Here is a 17,873-nt window from a genome sequence, read left to right as displayed (position 1 = left end):
GATTGCCAGCAGACGGCACGATCTTGCTGCGGAGCGACCCTATGTGGCACTCTGGCGCCATCAGCAACACGAATATGCCCGGTCGGCACAAGTACTTGAAGCTCAGCTTCTTCAAGTGGTAAGACAGAGCATGCTTCTGTCTCGTGTCCCGCTGTGATGGACAACGAGCCGTTGCCTGCCCAACGCTCTGCGCATGGGCACCGATGGATTGCATTCCTGTCGCGTCTCCTCTTCTTTTGAGTCGTCGCGCTTTCTTGCCGCCTGGCCACGCCGCAATCGACACCGTCAGATGGGGCAGACCTGAGGCGCGAGCCGAGACACGATGGGAGCGTGGAAAGACTTGCTCAACACGCCGTCGATGGGTGACAAGGGCAGCTACTTGCCCCTCAGCAGCATGACATTGCCGACGTCGATGCAAGATCGGCTGGGGAACTGGCAGGGTTGGCAAGAAACCCTGAAGGCGAGAAGTGTACGGCTCCTACTGGCTGTAGTGACCGTGCTCCTGCTTGTGCTCGGGTTCTCGAGCCTGTCAGCGACAAACTCGCGCCTGAGCGCAGACCGCTGGGTACCGTCCTGGCTGTCAGGCAACGATACGTCGCCTTATCGGTACCTGGAAGAGGCCAACATTGAGCCCAGCTTCGTGCTCAGCAACGATGGAATGTACTATCCCCCCGAGATGAACTTCATGTCGCTCAACAAGTACAAGCGAGCGAACGCCGGCTTCGTCTCGCTCGTCCGCAATTCAGAGCTCGAGTCGTTTGGCGACAGCATGACACAGGTCGAGAAGGCCTTCAATCGCAAGTTCGGGTACCCTTGGTACCTCTTCAACGACCAGCCTTTCTCAGAGGACTTCAAGGCAGGCGTACGACTGCGCACGAGAGCGCCCGTCTTTTTCGAGCAGATACCCCGCGACTATTGGAGCTATCCTGCCTGGGTCGATCAAACGCGAGCAGCAGACGAGAGGCGCAAGATGGGTGAAGCGGGCATCATCTACGGCGATAGCGAGCCTTACCGTCATATGTGTCGCTTCAATAGCGGCTTCTTCTACCGCATGCCAGCGATACAGCACCTCGACTACTACGTGCGTTGCATCATGGTCGATCAGCTAGCGATGTTGACAGCTGCCTTCGCAGTGGAGGGTCGAGCCAGGCATCCAGATTGCTTGCGATCTCGATTATGACCCCTTCCTGTTCATGGAGCGCAACAATATTACATATGGCTTCACGATCAGCATCCATGGTCCGTCTTGCACTTGTAGCACGTCCTCTGCTCATGCTACGTACGCATAGAATACCGAGCTACGATACCCACTCTCTGGACCACAACGCAGGACTTTTTCCGCGAGCATCCAGACTATCTCGCTCCCGACAATTCCGCCCATTTCATCGTCGACACGGCCAGCAAGTCGATACTAGAACAGGACTACAACAACTGCCACTTCTGGAGCAATTTCGAGATAGCCGACGCCAGATTCTATCGGTCGAAAGAATACTCTGACTATTTCGACTATCTCGACAAGACTGGCAACTTCTTCTACGAAAGATGGGGGGATGCACCCGTACATAGCATAGCTGCAGCGTTGCTGCTACCAAAGCAGAGAATACATCATTTCAACGACATCGCATACTATCACGGTCCGTGGTGGCATTGTCCCCAGCGACAAGGGCCGCCCGGCAAGTGCTGGTGCGACCCTAAGCAATCCTTCGACCCGGATCCGTACGCATGCATGAATGAGTGGTGGCGAGTCAAACCAAACGCGGACAAGTACGTAAACGCTCAGATTCGAGATGCCATCACCTGAGCAGGACCGCAGTGTATTCCAGTGAAACCGCGACCATGTATCCATGTATAGCACGCAGAATACCCATCACGATTGCATCTGTCATTTTCTGCGGGTTTTCATAGCTTTGAGCGCACGTTGAGAGCCGAATAAGTGCCAATAAGGAGCAGTAGCAGCTTGATGAGTCCGCTGCCTCTGATGGTGCGCACCAGCTTCGACAAGAAAGTGGGCGCAACGTAGGCAGGCCCGGCGCCGTTCGTGCCGATTGGGCGAGGACGTTCATAAGTGAGTGACTTTGCGGTGAAAGTGCGCAGCATGCCGAGATTGGACGACGTGTATGGCGGATAGCGTGCAGCAATGAGCGCTTCGAACCAACCAGGCACAGAGGCATAGGCTCGCTCGTGTGTGAAGCAGTCAAAGGAGGCCTTGCCGTGATAATTGCCCGTGCCGCTCGCGCCAGTGCCGCCAAAGGGAAGACCGGGCACTGTTGCGTGTAGGATTAGCGATATATGTCTGGGATTACACATGGCATACCAATGAATTGAATGAGCGTGTCATTGTGCACGAATTGACCAGATCGAGTGCGCTCAAAAATGTAGTCGCGGTTGGCTGCGCTGTTGGTGAATACGTACATCGCAAGCGGGTAATCTCTGCTGCGGAGGTCAGTACGCGTCGGGCGTGTTCATACAACGTGCGAACCCTTCATTGACTTTTTGAACGACTTGATCGCGGTGATTAAAGGTCAAGATGGGCAGAATGGGACCAAAGATCTCCGACTGCATCAAGACATCGTCGCTCTTGAGGTCGGTGACGACGGTGGTCTCGATCTTGCGGTTCTTCTCATTCGTGCGACCACCCAGCACGATGCGGCCTTTGGTGTCGTTGATCATTCCCTTGATGCGTTCAAAGTGTCTTTCGTGAATGAGGGCAGAGTAGCCATCTGTCTCGAGCTGGGGCGGGTTCTTTGCGGGATAGAAGGCGTCCATGACATTCTTGATCTCATTGATGAGCTTATCTTTGATGCTCTCATGAACCATAATATAGTCAGGCGCGATGCAGGTCTGAGCGGCATTGACGACTTTGCCCCACATAATGCGTCGTGCAGCGATCTTGAGATTGGCATCCTCGAAGACAATCGTGGGCGATTTGCCACCCAATTCGAGCGTGACAGGTGTGAGCTGCTTTGCTGCCGCTACTGCGATGATCTTGCCCACCGTTCCACTACCCGTATAGAAGATGTGATCGAACTTGATCTTGAGCAGCTCTGTCGTCTCTTCGACGGCGCCGTTGACGACTCGATATGCTGCTTGGTCGAGATAGCGAGGAATGAGCTTGGTGACGAGATTGGCCATATTGATGGCTTGCTCAGCCGGCTTGATGATGGCCGTGTTGCCGCCTGCGATCGCGCCGAGCAGTGGAGCAAGCAAGAGCGTGATAGGATCTGCTCGGCCAGGCGTGAGCTTCACATCTCGCAGCAAGCGCAAACAGAGGCTGACAGTTCCATGTCCCGAGAATGAGCACGGTGCCTTTGGGCTCTCTGTAGACCTTTGGCCCTGCAGCAGACCAGATAAGATCCGTGTCAGCCTTGACTGGCTTTGCCCATTTCGGCAGCTTGTGTATCATCTCCGCAATGTCATTCTTGATCACAAAGATCTCACAGGAGAAAGATTCGAGTGCGGGTCGGCCAAGCTGATGACATCAAGCGAAAGGTCAGCGACGCCCCCGGACAGTCCCTGTGTAGGAGGCTCACATCGGCGTACAGAGCCGCTTGGAAGGCCGCCTCATTGTCCTGAACCATCAAGCCGAGCTGCTTGATCTGATTGATGCGATACTCGAGAGGCCTCGTCTTGAACGTCATGAAGCCATCTTTGACGGTTTGGACGATCTAGGGAAAGGCGTGAGTGTCATCGATGCCTTGACGACGCTAACACATACCCCAGAGATCTCAGACACCGGCGTATACTCGATCTTTGCGGCCATGGTGAGTCGTGCGAAAGTGTGGAGCAGGTCGGCTATCACGCTTACGAGCTTACGCGCTGCTCTCCAGCGGTGGCGGCGGCAGCGGCGGCGGCGGCGGCAAAATCATTCAATCAATATTCAATCAGTCTGACTCGCACGCACACGCTGGCTAGATCTCTCTGCAGCAACGGTTGTACATACTAGACAAATTAGGGCTATTACAGTCATGCGAGGTCTTTACGTTGCGGTAGATGATGGTCTAGGCTCGTCTTGAGCAGGTATCTGTTGAGCCTCGCCGACGACCAAAACAGGCTCGGGCTCTGCTATCGGCGTCGACGAGCTTGTCGGTTCTTCAAGACTGCTTGTCGTTGGCAGAGTAGCATCGGCTACGGCTGGGCTTGACGCATTAGGCGCGAGAAGCGCAACAGTTGGCAAGGTCGAACTTGTCTCGTCTGAAGAAGACGCTGCGGGCTCCTTCGGTTTGACTTCTGGGAAGGGCTTCTGCAATAGTGGGTGATTAGGCTCTGCGTAAGCAGCCTTGGGCAGATTCTGGAATCGACCGAATCCAATCGATGGGGGCTCCTTGACCTTGATGGGCGGTGGCACAGGGCGACCTTCTTGCAGGTAGCCATCCGGCCGTATAATGGGACTGCCAAACATGCGAGCATTGCCCCATGCGCTCGGTACTTCGTCGACTTGCTCTTTGCCTTTGGTCAGCGGTTTCGAGGTGACAATGACTTTCCGCTGCGCCTGATGATCCTCAAGGTCGAGTGAGGTCTCGTCGTCTGCAACACCGATACGCGGCACGGCGTGCTGCGTCTCGCGAGTGTATGCCGGAGCTGCTGCACCCGAGTCCCAAGTCTCAAAGCGACCGAGCAGAGCGAGTGACGTCTCCAAAAACCATTCGTTGCGCTTGAGGTAGTGAACAGCGACAGTCCCGCCATACGGTCTGCCGAGCATGCGCTGTGATCTGATTCGCATCGCTTCAGCATCGTAGCGGAGCGTTGGATAGGGCCGTCTTGTGTCTTCAGGGACACCATCGCCATCGGGGAAGATGGCCCATGTCTGGTGTGGCTGTCGAGCCGCATCGTCGTGTTCACCTTCACGCAGAGCAGATAATCCGGGGATCTGTACGTCTGTAGGATCCCGAAGCAGATCGTGACCAAGCTTGGTGTAGTGTGCCGCTGCTGCATTGATTTCGGCCGGTGCAGGCTGCGCAGTTTGGGACGACCTGAAAAGCAGCTTCAGTAAATATGGCGGAGAATCAGAACGTAGGGCTTACTGCATTTTGTTGAGCAGTCTGCGGGTCGAAGCAGAATTGCGCGCGAGGCGGACATCGTTGGCATCAAAGAGCACGCTTTCTGCATCGACACCGTCATTGGGCGTCGGTAGATCTACGAAGCCTTGTGTGCTCCATCGTCCGCCTCCTTCGATGAGCGCTTCGACTTCCTCTTCCATGGTCATGCCTTCTCTCGGGGGTGCATATTCGAGGCCCCATTCGTTGACTGTAGAATAGGACTGACTATAGAATTCGCCTCCGCGTCGAGCTGTCTCGGCAACAGAGATGCCGCGTCTGCCTTCCAGCCGTATCCGTTCAACTTCGTCTGGGAACAGGAAGCCATGCGAGTAGACAGTGGAGGCTTTGGGATGATCGTAAATGTAGCATCGCTCGCTGATCCAATTGATGCTCGAAGCATTGGGGTGCAGCCGCATCCATTTGGCCACCTTCTTGTCTTCCGGGCCGATAGTATGCGAAAGGAGCGTCAAATCTGATGCGATGTACTGAACAAGATCAGCCGATAAGGCATAGACTTCGCCGGCCATGAAGCCGCTGTTGATCAAATCTGCGCAATGTCTTCAGCATAGGATCAATAGCGAGAGACAGACGACTAACATCCCCAATAGCTTTTCTCACGCGGCGACACGCGCATATGTCGTTCGAGCTCGCTAAGGACAAGGAATGAGTCATCGTCGGCTTTGACAATGTAATCTGCCTTGCGGAAGCCAACGCTGACAGGCTGCGTGATCGTTCCGCCTTGCAATGACTGCGTTCGACCATGTTGAGGCACATAGTTGAAAGGGATCGTTGCGTTCTCGGCTGCCCATCGCATGAAGGCATACGTTTTGCCCCTGTTCATATTCTCCTTGATATCGAGCACGACTATATCGTTGTAGGTCTCCATTTCGAGAGCCAAGCGACGAGCGTGGTTCTTGCGCGGCCGGCCGAGAATGAACTTCAGCTGAATATTCTGTGCTGGTTGCCCAGTCTTGGGGTCGAGGGGCTTAGAGTGACGAGCATACGTTGATCGAATAAGGTGCCGTCGTTCGTAGGCTGCATCGACAGAGAAGACCCCCACGAACATATTGACGGGTGGCAGCGCGTCTGCTAATGCGTGATCGAAAGGTCGCTGATCTTGACACATTGTCCGCCAAGGTAGCGGCTCTTTGTCAGGATTGAGTATATACTTGATCAAGGTGGTCGTTGAGACGACAAACGCTGCGATTGCGCCAAGTGCGAATAGAATCGTCAGCGGCCTGGTCGGCACGAAAGGATGATCTGCCAATCGTGACCAGAAGCCGACGTGAGATGAGCCAGACTTGCGTGATCGGACAGGTCGCGTCGGCGAGTCTACCGAGCTGGAAGAGGACGACAGGTGAATATGACCTGGGTTCACGCCCTGATAGTAAAGGTTTGAGTCGCGCCTTGACCTGTTTTGCCTCTCGAACCATTGGCCGCGTCTGCCCTTCTTGCCAGGCATCGTGCTTGGCAGATGGCCGACATCGTGCTTTCCCTCTTTGACAGACGAACCGGAGAAACCCAACTTGCGAGCAAGATTGGACGTCCTGTAGTGATGGCTCGTATAGTAGTCCGGTACATTGTATTCGTTCTGCTGCATGTCAGACGAACCAGAGTCTTCCTTTTCGTCTGTCGAGGAGCCAGCAAGTGTGGTGCTCTCTGATCGCGACTTGTTCGACCTCGCTGGCTGAGCATCCCCTACGAGGACATTCGGTCCCGGTGGAAGATGATAGTGGTGATGAACATGGTGGTGATGACGTCCTGTATAGCTTGTGCCATTCGGATGTAAATGTCGATCACCAGACGGCACGAGCAGATTCGCGCCCGGAGGCGCGACAGATTGCCGTTGCAGGCTTGCTAAAGGCAGAGCAGGCGAAGGCACCCTGGAGGATGCTTGCGAGCAAGAAGTGTAATCTGGATCATCTTCGCCAGAAGAAGATACGAGGCGCAGCAAACGAGCCGAAACGGGCTCTGGCCTAAGCCCGAAAGCACTACGATGCCGCGAAGCATTCTCTGAGCATAGCGTGTCTTCTTGGTCAGAGTCCTCTGCGTCTGTCGAATTTGACATGGCCGTAAGGCTGGCAGAAGACTGCCTAGACAATTGGTCAGGCCTCGACGTGCGCTGGCCCTCATCATCAGTCTCTGATTCTTCGTCTGCAAGATTTGAGCGGGGCGAAATCTCGGCAGAGACAAGACGCATGAGGTCATTGTCGTCAAGCGGATTGATTGGCGCGGGCCGCTTTCGCGATTTTGGCTTGCTTGACTTGCGATTTGTTGCACTTGCCAGATTCTCCATTGAGGGTCGGCCTAGATTGATCGCAGATGATGAAGCATTGGACGGTCCGGCGAGCGGTGTCATGCCCATGGTGGCCATAAGCGCTGTTGGTCCAGAGACGGACGAGCGCAAGCTTGACAATCCAGAATTTGAGGCCGATGTAGAAGGATAAGGCGTTGCTTGGCCGGATACGTCGTCAGACGAAGCAAAGTTTGATCTCAGCGGTCGATCTGGCGAGTCTGGCATCGCGATGATGGTCTCGGTGGGATGACCAAAGGGACCCTGCTGAGGATTAGCCAGCGTTGGGGTTCGTTCTATCTGGCTGCCATCGATTGCGGATGTATCGATGCGCGGCGGGCGAGAATGACCCAAGTCTGGCGGCGAGGGCGGCGCGGAGCGATAAGGCGGGGGTATGCCTTGATCGACTTCTCGAGTACTCTGGAAGTAGTCCTGAGGGCGGTATTGGTGCGATGCCATGATGCTACTATCTGTCAGTCAGCGATGGCTCAAGCAACGGGTAGATGGACTTACGGGTACCTCGCTTTCTCGGCAAAAGGGTTGGGACAGACTATTGGGCAACGGTTGCCATCGATGCCTATGCGAGCGTGCACCGTGTCAGCTTGTATCGTTTGCCAGCGAGACGGGTGCTTGCCTTTTGGGTGCTAGGTGCTTAGCTCTGTCTGCAAGACGGTAGAACTCTGCTCACAAGCAGCAAGCAGAGACCCGCAACAGAGGTATTCGGCAAGCGGCCTGAGCAATTGCCGGTGTCGCGGCAGACAGACGTCTCACAATAAGCCAAAAGCCCCTGGAGAGTCGTTCAGAGGGCGGTCTGGCGGGCAGATGCTCGCAGAGTATGCTCGGGTGCTGTCGAGGCTGTCGAGAAGCGGTCCTAGCCCACTCCTGTGTGGGGCGCCGCGAACGGTTAGCAGAGTGATTGAGGGGCTCTCTTGGGTCTTCGAGCGAGAGTCGCTAGCTAGTCGACTGCCAGCTGGGCGAGCGTCCGGGGTGGCAGGCTGAGATGACGGCGCCGAGCAGATTCAGGCACCACGTCGTCAGGGCCGCTGCAGCAGAGCCAAAGCAGGCTCTTGTCTGGTCAGTCGGCCTTGGCAAAGCGTCGGAATGGCGAGCGGCGCGCAGGTGGATGCTACAGGCAGATCTAGCCGGCCCGTAGAGGTCTCTCTTTCGCGCGGGAGGGGGCGGGATCAGAGCGAGATCGCCTGGCGACGGCTGGAACAACCCGCAAGACACGGGACGCTGTGCCACCCTCGCGTCTTCTCCAGCGTTGCCCGACTTGCAGCACAACTCTCCGTCCAGTCACTTTGACTCTGTCTGTCGGACTCACTGCGAGCCAAGCCTGCGGGCGGGCTGTGTTTTCGTGAAAAAAAAAACGGGCGCGCGGTGGCGACTGAAATAAACCAATAGAACTCTGTCGAAGCCAGAATAGAAGCGAGCTCTTTCCTTTTGGAAGAGTCGCATTGGCAGCTCTGGCTCTAGGGAACAAGCGAATATGCATCTGTGTCCTCCCTTGATGTCATTGTATGCAATGCGCGCTCTCCAATGTGAAATTGTACAGACGAATCTCTTCAGCAGAAGTAGATATGTCTTCTTGATGAGAAATCGAAGCTCTCAAGAACAGACAGAACGAGATAGGAGTGTGTACGGACAGACTTCACGCTCACTCGACCAATGAGCCACCGAATCTTTGCTGTCTGGCACGACTCGTCTGTATGACTGCAATGCCGACGAACAAGCTCGCAGACGGCTGAGATGCCATGACGGCTGCTCGAAGCAGAACCAGGCAGGCTGACCGCAATTGCGCAATGTAGCTGTAGCTCGGCGAGACGTCATGGGAGGCATCGCTCGATATGAAAAGACGATCTGCATGGATCACACACGCGCGACGAAATCGCAAGGGGGAGCAGCTCGTGCTCTGACAAAGAGTCCGGCCCAAGCGAGCGGACAGAAGCCGGCTTATGCGTGCGCGCTCTTCTTCTTGACAGTCACGCTCTCCCAGTAAGCTCGCTCCTTGTCTTCCTTTTCGATGTCACGGATGTGGCTGCGCAAGTATGAGATATCCTGTCTCCGGATGAATCAGCTCCGGGGCAACACCACAGGGCGTGTCGAGCGCACCTCTTCTGGCTTGATCCACTGATCCTTGGGCAAGTCGTGGTGGAGCACGGAGCACTGTACGGCCGTGCGGAGTCGGAAGGCACGGTCGTAGCGTTGGCGATCGGTCAGTCTTGCGAGTGCCTAGGATGACGAACTGTCAGGACCTTTCCAGAAGACACAGCGAAAGAGACCCGCACCCTCTCCACGATGGGGTTCTCGTCCGGGATAATGTCATCTCCCAGCAGGCCCATCTTGCGATAGCCGCACGCATCCTGATACTTGTCCGCGATTGGCTTCACGAACCGATAGAGCGATGGTCTCGCTCTGATGAACGGTGCCAAACTAATGCCGAGCACTCCCCCGAAGAAAGGCATGGCTGACTTCCTGCTGAAGCTGTTTTGATGGCCAGTGTTCAACCGCTGTCCTGCTCCCTCCACCGAGCTGGCTTTCCCAGCCACGACGCATAATCTCTTGAATTGACTTGGCCAAATTTTGCTCGTTGCAGCAGACGTCGGTCCAAGATGCAGGCATCAACGAGCGTGATTGAAGGCCAGAGGCAGTCACACTATCTGCTAGAGACCTACGAAGCCCATCTCGTTTCCTTGCTCGTACCGGAAGCCCAGGCCAAGTTCTATGCCGTCGGGACCCAGAAAGCCGTTCCCATTCCTCAGCGAACTCGCATCAAACGGGACCTCAGAGCGACTGCCTTGCTCGACAGGATCGTCGATACGTCAGACCAGCTCACGAGCTCGTATGGCGACAGCACCGCAGAGCGCAGACGGGAGCTCGATGCACTCGCGGGACGCTCCTCTCTCGCGACGACAGCACCTTCCGGCTCGGGTGAGATGGACGAGTTCTACGCCCGCCTATCTGCACTCAAGGAGCACCACCGTCGCTACCCTGATCAGTCAGCCCGCCTGATGGCAGAAGAGGACGAGCAGTCGCTTGTTGACAGCCTCGCCCATGCCAATGCTGCAAATGACGAGGGTTCGTCCATATCTCACACCCATCACGCGGTTTCCTGACCGCTTGCAACCGATCGACAGGTGTTGATGGCATGTTCACCGGCGAAGAGGCACTGGGCCGCTACTTGGACCTCCTCTTGCTCCATAGCGAGTTCAACAACTTGCCCGGCCAGACCGAGCAGACCAGGCTGGCTTATCTGCCCTACCTGGACGCAGTCACGCGCTTCGACACATACGATCGCTCTCGAAAGACCTCGGGACAAGCTTACGCGACGTGAGTTTTCTCCGTCACACCTTTGACAAAGCATCTGACCTGTCTGCGCCAGATATCTCAAGAATCTGCTGGCCTACATCGAATCATTCTATCAGCGAGTCTTTCCGCTGCTAGATATCGAGCTAGAAAAGGCGGAGGCTCAAAAAGCGTTTGAGATCGACTGGGCCCAGGGTGCAGTCCGTGGCTGGGCTCAGCAAGCTGCAGCGACCAATGGGGCGAGCGAAGATGCATCAGAGGGTATCTATTGCGAGGCTTGTCAGAAGCACTACTCAAAGCAGACTGTCTACGACGCCCATCTGACGTCCAAAAAGCATCTCAAAGCAGCTGCTAGACCCAAGACACAGACCAATGGCCACGCGAATGGTTCGCCAGCCCCCGCCCATACCAAAGACAGCAAACGAGATCGCGAAAAGGCGCTTGCGGCGCAAGAGGCTATCATCAGGCGGCTTATGGATCACACGAGCTCACCACTCATTGGTATCAAGGCAGACACGAAGAGCAACGTCGAACGCAAGGCTTCTCTGACAGACCACGAGCGCCAGCTGGAGCTCGAGGAGATGGAGATACGCGAAGCGAAGGAGATTGCCGCCGCTCTTGCCGGTGCGACGGGTACGGATACAGCCGGCCAGGCGACAGCTGAGGAAGAGGAAGATGACGGAACGATATATAACCCCAAGCGATTACCGCTCGGTTGGGATGGCAAGCCCATCCCTTACTGGCTCTATCGACTGCACGGGCTTGGTGTCGAGTACAAGTGCGAGATCTGCTCAGATCATGTCTACATGGGCCGGTTCGTGGCCTTCGTCGGCCTGCTTGCATCCTTACTGATGTGCTTGTTGGCAGCAAAAACTTTGAACGTCATTTCATGGAATCACGACATGCTTTCGGCATGCGTGCTTTGGGGCTGCCCAATACGAAACACTTTGCCGAGATCACAAAGATCGAAGATGCTCTTGCGCTGGCCTCTAAGCTCAAGGCGGAAGGGAAACAAGAGCAGCATCGGGCGGAAGAGATGGAGGAGTTGGAAGATGCAGACGGCAATGTATACAACCGCAAGGTCTTTGAAGATCTCAAGAAGCAGGGTCTGTTGTAATTGTCGTGCATTGCTACGTGCTACAGTGCATGGATGACTTTCAGCGTCCCATTTGTTCTGATCTCGGCATGAATGTCTGTCTCTGACCAGCCGTTCTGCATTGCTTTCGGTGCAACTGCAGGCCCACGCAGCCGCAACTAGCCGAGGAGGGTGAGTTGGGCGCTGCTCCAAGGAAAGAGAGGGGCACCTACCTTGCCGCGCATCACCTCTGCTTCGTCGGCATCCGTGTCGGCAACGTCGGTCAATTGGATTTCGATATTGCTGGCTTGCACGCCTGTCGGCGCATCATTGGCATCAAAGGGGAAATCTTGCAGGTCATAGTAATGCATCGTTGCGACAGGGCCGAAGACGTTGGGATGGGTCAGAGAAAGCATGACCGGACAGCCGAGTAAGGCTCGCAGAAAGGTCAGATCAGTCTGCTTTACTCTGTCGGCTGTAAGTCGAAGTAAGTCAGGGTCATTCCTAGCGTAGCGAGCATACAAGATGTGCAGACGAGTACAATGGATCGCAGCCGATCGACCCTGTTGAGTCGCCTAAAGCTGCTGAGGTAAAGTCGATCCCATGACGAGGTACGAGTAAGAAGGCCTTGCTTAGCCAACGCCATCTTACGATTGACCGCTAGCTTCACAATCGAGCTATGATTCACCTGCGCACGAAGCTTCGCAAGGGTTGGCGCTAATGTCGCAGGCTCGCTGTGGAGCTGTTCAGCTGGAAGCACACATACGCTGGCAAGATTGCTGACACAAACAAGTTGCCGTATAGGTCGTCCATGCTTTGCACTCGGACGAGGGCGTCGCCTGAAGCGAGCGCGAGAAGCACCAGTGCGCAGCCATATGTGCTTTTCGGTGACATGCTCGTGACAATCGGGCCAGAAGAGGCAGGCAAGCCTGCAGCTGACCGTGGCAAAGTTGCGTAGCCTGGCAGGGACGATATCAACGCATGCAAGCCTGCTGTCATATTCTTTCCCTGCTGTCAGCTCGATGAGAGACATGCGAGGCAATCTACCATCTGTGTGAACTCGGCATTATTCTCGAGTGTGACTGTTTTATTTCAGCAGACAGCGTGCGACAGGGTGAACGCACTGACTCGCTTCGCTATCACGTGCGACTTGGACTGTCTGCGCCTGCTCAGACGCTGGCCGAGCACTCTTGGCGTCATCGAGCAGCGCAGATGGTGGTGCTCGCTCGAGGAGGTCTTTGACCGTTTTGAGCCAGCCGACCGGTCTTGCGGCGAGCTGATCTTGCACCATCAGTCAAACGCTCGGGCCGGTCTTCAGTGCTCTGCTGACCTGTCCGAAGCCTTGTATATAGCTTGCGTGTGTCCAGACAGCGCTTTCATATCGTCTTCTTGTCTTGCTCGGATGGGCCTGCCTGCCGAGCAGGATAGGATGCAGCAGAGGTTCAGGATCTCGAAAGACAGTGAGTTGCAGGCCGGTGATGGCAATGAGCAGGAACAGGAGCACGTTCTGGAGATCGTCGAACATCATTGCGAGAGACGATCGCAGGCCGAGTCACTGGTGATGTGCAGGCGATCTGTCCGTCATCGCAAGACGTCGTCAACCTCGTCGTCGTCGTCGCGTCCTCCTCAACACGTCGCTGTCGCACGTCAGTCTTGTCGTCGTCTGGCCGCAGAGGCTTGTGCGCGAACGACGAGGCAAGATGAGCGGCTCGCCATCGTCAAAGAAGCTGTCTGCGCCAAAGACAGGTCCTGCTGACCAGACGCTCGCTTACAATGCCGTCAATCCAGAGATACAGGCGTTGATCAGGCAGAAGAGCATGGAGGGACGCTACAACGTCAATCGAGGCTATCAAAGCGCCTCGCTTCTCGAGACGACACGCTACGCCAATCGCTCGCTTCAGGCCAGCCAGTCGGCACCCGTGCTCAGCTTTGCGCAAGGTCATCAGCCTTCGAATGGAACGCGCGGTCTGTCCAGACGAGATGTGAACATTCTGCCGCCAGCCGAGAGATCCGCACATGCCATATGGCAGTCCGAAGCGAGCATACGAGCAGACGTCGTGCTCAACACCAGTAAAGCCGCAGAGCTCAGACCCTACTGGCAGATCAAATCCATCGAAGAGGAAAGGGACGCGCGCCTGGCTGCACAACCACAAGATGCGAGCGACGAGACAGGCACGGATGGCTTCGATTTGAGCGAGATCGACAATTTCGAAGCTGTCCCTCTATCGAGCGAAGCCCTGCCAGCGCATGCGCTCAAGCGCACGAGGCAGGCAGAGTCAAACGACTTGCCTTGGTCCGATGAAGCAATGGACGTCGTCAAAGACGCGCAAATGCCACCGAGACCGATGCGCTCACTTGGCAAACGCGCCTTACGACCTACCCAGAGCATGCCGGCCAGCGTCTTCGACTCACACTCCGCAGAGCCATGGGCAGCGCAGGATTTTTCGCGCTATGCAAGAGATCATCACTTCTGATTGCTCTGCTGTGCACATCTCTCAACGTCATGCAAGCTGTACAATGTTGTTATAACAAGTGACATGTCATCATAGTCTGATCTGGTATGATCCGTTGCTGCTCTTCGAGAGATACCTGACCCATTTGACGCTCTGATAATTGCTCTTCTCGAAAACTTTCAGGAACCGCACGAGCAGACCCGATGCTGTGAACATGAGCACCTGGAAGTCCACGCTGATAGGCGGCCTAGACCATGGCTTATTGTATGTCGTCGTCGAAAGCGTCGCTTCGGCTGTGAATGTCGTCTCTGCTTGACCTTGCATCCGGGGTATCTTCCAAATGATATGGTTCTCCGCAGGCACGTACTTTGCCTTGCCAATCTGAACTTTGCAGTCTACTTTGGTCGTGTTGAGCGGCGTTGGTATCCGTAGGATGACGTTGGTCGCATTCAGCTTTGAGCCAAAGTTGGCCTTGATGTGGACAGCATATTCGACCTTGCTCTTACCGATCTCCTCTACGATGGGATGCACTCGAAAGGGCAAATTGACATTCGACGTCGATCGATACCTGCTCGTGAGGTCAGCGAAAATCTTGTTCAGGTCTTGGTGTTATGCACCGCATGAGCTCGAATTCGCCGTCTGGGGGTACAAAGCTGATGGTGCGATCGCTGTCGAATTTGCCCAGCTTGACACATTGGTGGAATTGACAATCATCAAGCTCGACAGCACTCGAATCTGGATCTCGGTCTGCCTTTGCCGCCCTGTCACGCATGCTTGCGTATGAGCGTCAGGTTCAAAGCAGGCTCGATCGACGTGCCTGCGATCCAGGACTAGCTTGTCGTTCAGACCGAATTTGCACTCCGGCGTGCCGCTCAAGTAGGCGCGCATGAGGATTTGACCGTCCACGTCTGCACGCAGGACGGTGCCTGCGGGCGCGTATGTGAGCACGCGTTGGGTGTAGCGAGTGCTGTCAACGGACCTGTCGAGGAGACTAAGAGGTTGACACTCTCAATGACGTCGACGAAGGCCTCGTTCTTGCGATACTTGACGTCTGACCGGCGCCAGGAGGTCGCACCTGTCGCCTGAATTGTGATTTTCGAGCTTTCCTCACGCTGCAGCTGACCATCAGCAGCAGGAGGGATCGGATAGGGCCCAAACGCACCATCGCTGCTTCGCTCTTGACGCCCTCGGTGGTAATGTACATCTTGAGGGTGTCCGTCTCTGAATTTTGGGGATAGCCAAAGTCGAGAATCTCTGCGCGTGTTCGGCTTGAGGTCTTGCGATTTGGAAGATAAGCATGCTTACCGTCGAGGAGCTCGTAGATCAATACAAAGTTGTTCTTGACGCTCTCCTCGTCCAGCTTGCCGAAGTAACTGCGACCGACTGAGATGACTCTGTAGCAGAATTCAAAGACAAGTGCGGCGGAGGCATTGTTCTTGGTGACTACAATCGCTGGTCTGAGCGTCCATGCAGACAGCACAGCCACGATGACATGCCTGCTGCAAGATAGAGGTTCTGATGTCTGACGTGGAAGAAGCTCGTGGAGCCAAGGGTGATGATGGGCGATCGAACGTCTGGATTGGCAACGACATGAATCCTGCCAAAGCTGTCATAAGCTATCGTGACGCCGAATGGAGGTACCCTGCATGCCTGAAGATGTCCGAGATGCTCCGTCTGGAATAGCCCGGTCAGCGTAGCAACTCTCACCGATGCACCAGCTTACTTTGCATCCGGCCTATACAACCTCGAGATGAGGACTTCCCCCTTGAGATTGCTGTCCGACGCTTCAGACGAGCAGTCCAGCCGGTCGATGGTACGTACAGGATGAAGAAGGCAGAGATCATGTCCAACGAGCCTGATCGCGAGCGCTGCCAACTTGTCAATCGACTACCTGACTTGTCAATGAGCGCGACAGAGAGGATCACCAAGCCAAGCTTCAATGACACGACACGTCGCGCTAGACACATCATGAACAGGAGACAGACCAGCATTTGCAACGAGGTCACAGACGGCCGCGACGGCCTCTGATCTCTCAGAGCGCCTTCAGAGGCAGACCTGAATCGGCCATCGAGCGCATGAGCGAAGGGGTTTGCCATGGACATGACTGACCCTCATTTCCAGTGGTAAGGTTCCAATGCCGAGAACAATGTGCCGAACGTGCAGTGAAAGGCAATGTTGCTGAGGCGTGCCGGCTCACGACCTGGGAAAGACGAACCGCTCTGAGCTAACAGAGCCAGCGCTGGTTGCGTCTTCGTTGTCGTTGCCGTGGGCCATTTGGTCGTCTCGCCGGTCTGACGGCATGCTGACACTTGATGTGGTTGTCTGTGGCTGTGAACACCTGCTTGCTCTGCGTGAGCGTCACTTCTGTGAGGCTGAACCTTTCTGTTCCACTTACTTGAGAGAGATCTTGGCGGTGCGGCTTCATGTCTGACGAGCCAATACTAACAGCCGGTCGGCCAGCACCAGATTGGCTCAAATATTGGTGCTCAACACGCGTCACGAGTGGTCGGCCGGCGGTGAGCAAGACCTGAGAATGTGCATGATTTGAGACTTGTGGTTTCGCAGCCATCTGAGGAAATATCGTCAAGGAGCCGCGTCAAGGAGCCGCGAGCCCAATTTACACGGCAGATCGTGGAAGGAACAACCAGTGCGCAAGTGTCGCAGACGAAATGAGCTGACAGTGACCGATGCCAATGATGAGAGATCTTTGGGGACATATCCGAAGTTTTGTGGTTCTCAAACTGAAGCCCTAACATGCGTCAAACGGCCTCCGTCTTTCACTGTACGTTCTGACGCTACAGAGTCATTCTGCGAAAATCTCTCTCTCTTCCGAGCAGAACTTCTGCACGCAAAGTCTTCTGATTGATAAACGCGTTGCGACTCTCGAAACTATCTAGACGGAACTGAAACCGATTGCCCAGACGAGCACAGGGGCCGGGTAGTTGGACCATGATTGCTCACACGCAGAGGACGTCCTGTACTCTTGTGTGATCTGATTGCTTAGTGCTCTTAGCTTTCTCTGCAAGCGAGAAGCGGCCTTCGAATACGGTGCTCCTGCGATCGAACGGCTATATTGAAAGGCGGCTGTTTTCTTCTCGCGGGGCTGTGTACGACTAGCAGCTCTGCAAGCCGGATGCGACACATGGTACAAGATCGTATGTAGGCTCTGTTTTGGCGCCTTCGGGTCCCTTGGATAGCTGCAATTGATCACGGTTCACGAGACTGCACTATGCGGCAACCCCAAGCGCGCTGACCTGCTGCAATCGACCCGCGTACAACGCGTGTCATTGCAGTCGTATTTCTCGCCGATGGGGGCTCCGATATCCATGGCGTCCTGTGGAGCAGTGACACGCACCACTCGCTTCGGTGCGTTTGGGAGACTGAGCCGAAGCCGGCATGACGTCGCCCTGCGATTGTCTACTTGTGTACAATATGAGGCAGAGCGAGCCATTCGCGTCGCGCTTGAGATTCGCAGACGCTTGTAGTGCGAGGTTCTAATTCGATCTCAATCCACTTCAAGCTGAGGATCTTTTGCTGCAGCGAGACACTGCAGTGTGACTTCCGCAACAATACAGAGAGCCGATGCATAAGTTTCGCGCGAGGGCGTGAATTGCGACAGCGCTTTGATTGAGGGTAGTGCAACGCTGTGACATTCGAGTGCCAGCGGGGCGCTTTTGAAGGCAGTGTGGGGTCGACTGTATAGCTTCGGA

The 17,873-nt window shown here is 55.4% G+C and overlaps 8 protein-coding genes across 8 annotated transcripts; 3 read left to right on the top strand and 5 right to left on the bottom strand.

Annotated features, from left to right (window-relative positions):
• The first annotated feature begins 151 nt into the window (after positions 1–151).
• L969DRAFT_579059 (glycosyltransferase family 15 protein) lies at positions 152–2,251 on the top strand. The gene is made up of 3 exons (XM_014710634.1): positions 152–1,081; positions 1,134–1,239; positions 1,290–2,251. The coding sequence occupies exons 1-3, from the start codon at positions 323–325 to the stop codon at positions 1,799–1,801; spliced, it is 1,377 nt and encodes a 458-aa protein (XP_014566120.1). The 5' UTR covers positions 152–322; the 3' UTR covers positions 1,802–2,251.
• L969DRAFT_19014 (uncharacterized protein) lies at positions 1,900–3,760 on the bottom strand (the record flags this gene model as incomplete). Its single annotated transcript, XM_014710561.1, has 6 exons — positions 1,900–2,264; positions 2,315–2,430; positions 2,480–3,221; positions 3,277–3,469; positions 3,531–3,665; positions 3,716–3,760. 6 exons carry the CDS (start codon positions 3,758–3,760, stop codon positions 1,900–1,902), a joined length of 1,596 nt encoding a protein of 531 aa, XP_014566047.1.
• A 216-nt stretch (positions 3,761–3,976) lies between these two features.
• Positions 3,977–7,788, bottom strand: L969DRAFT_19013 (glycosyltransferase family 31 protein; the record flags this gene model as incomplete). The annotated part of the gene is made up of 3 exons (XM_014710560.1): positions 3,977–4,970; positions 5,022–5,583; positions 5,634–7,788. The coding sequence occupies 3 exons, from the start codon at positions 7,786–7,788 to the stop codon at positions 3,977–3,979; spliced, it is 3,711 nt and encodes a 1,236-aa protein (XP_014566046.1).
• Positions 7,789–9,016: 1,228 nt separating this feature from the next.
• Positions 9,017–9,866, bottom strand: L969DRAFT_89488 (uncharacterized protein). The gene is made up of 3 exons (XM_014710633.1): positions 9,618–9,866; positions 9,442–9,561; positions 9,017–9,387 (listed from the first exon to the last, which is right to left on the bottom strand). The coding sequence occupies exons 1-3, from the start codon at positions 9,792–9,794 to the stop codon at positions 9,283–9,285; spliced, it is 402 nt and encodes a 133-aa protein (XP_014566119.1). The 5' UTR covers positions 9,795–9,866; the 3' UTR covers positions 9,017–9,282.
• L969DRAFT_89486 (uncharacterized protein) lies at positions 9,617–11,891 on the top strand. The gene is made up of 4 exons (XM_014710632.1): positions 9,617–10,407; positions 10,467–10,659; positions 10,712–11,449; positions 11,503–11,891. Exons 1-4 carry the CDS (start codon positions 9,942–9,944, stop codon positions 11,750–11,752), a joined length of 1,647 nt encoding a protein of 548 aa, XP_014566118.1. The 5' UTR covers positions 9,617–9,941; the 3' UTR covers positions 11,753–11,891.
• L969DRAFT_96058 (uncharacterized protein) lies at positions 11,773–13,235 on the bottom strand (the record flags this gene model as incomplete). Its single annotated transcript, XM_014710631.1, has 7 exons — positions 11,773–11,889; positions 11,944–12,185; positions 12,233–12,444; positions 12,495–12,712; positions 12,758–12,792; positions 12,839–12,986; positions 13,041–13,235. The coding sequence occupies 7 exons, from the start codon at positions 13,233–13,235 to the stop codon at positions 11,773–11,775; spliced, it is 1,167 nt and encodes a 388-aa protein (XP_014566117.1).
• Positions 13,236–13,410: 175 nt separating this feature from the next.
• L969DRAFT_52918 (uncharacterized protein) lies at positions 13,411–14,184 on the top strand (the record flags this gene model as incomplete). The annotated part of the gene is made up of 1 exon (XM_014710630.1): positions 13,411–14,184. The coding sequence occupies one exon, from the start codon at positions 13,411–13,413 to the stop codon at positions 14,182–14,184; it is 774 nt and encodes a 257-aa protein (XP_014566116.1).
• Positions 14,185–14,253: 69 nt separating this feature from the next.
• Positions 14,254–16,588, bottom strand: L969DRAFT_96056 (uncharacterized protein; the record flags this gene model as incomplete). The annotated part of the gene is made up of 12 exons (XM_014710629.1): positions 14,254–14,731; positions 14,781–14,924; positions 14,981–15,089; positions 15,143–15,275; positions 15,326–15,417; positions 15,469–15,606; positions 15,660–15,760; positions 15,814–15,837; positions 15,887–15,937; positions 15,985–16,120; positions 16,471–16,501; positions 16,559–16,588. The coding sequence occupies 12 exons, from the start codon at positions 16,586–16,588 to the stop codon at positions 14,254–14,256; spliced, it is 1,467 nt and encodes a 488-aa protein (XP_014566115.1).
• Positions 16,589–17,873: the final 1,285 nt, after the last annotated feature.

Source organism: Mixia osmundae, assembly GCF_000708205.1.
Source record: "Mixia osmundae IAM 14324 unplaced genomic scaffold scaffold_9, whole genome shotgun sequence".
Lineage (NCBI taxonomy): Eukaryota > Fungi > Basidiomycota > Mixiomycetes > Mixiales > Mixiaceae > Mixia > Mixia osmundae.
Note: the sequence above shows the minus strand (reverse complement) of the source record. Positions and strands in the feature narration are given on the sequence as shown.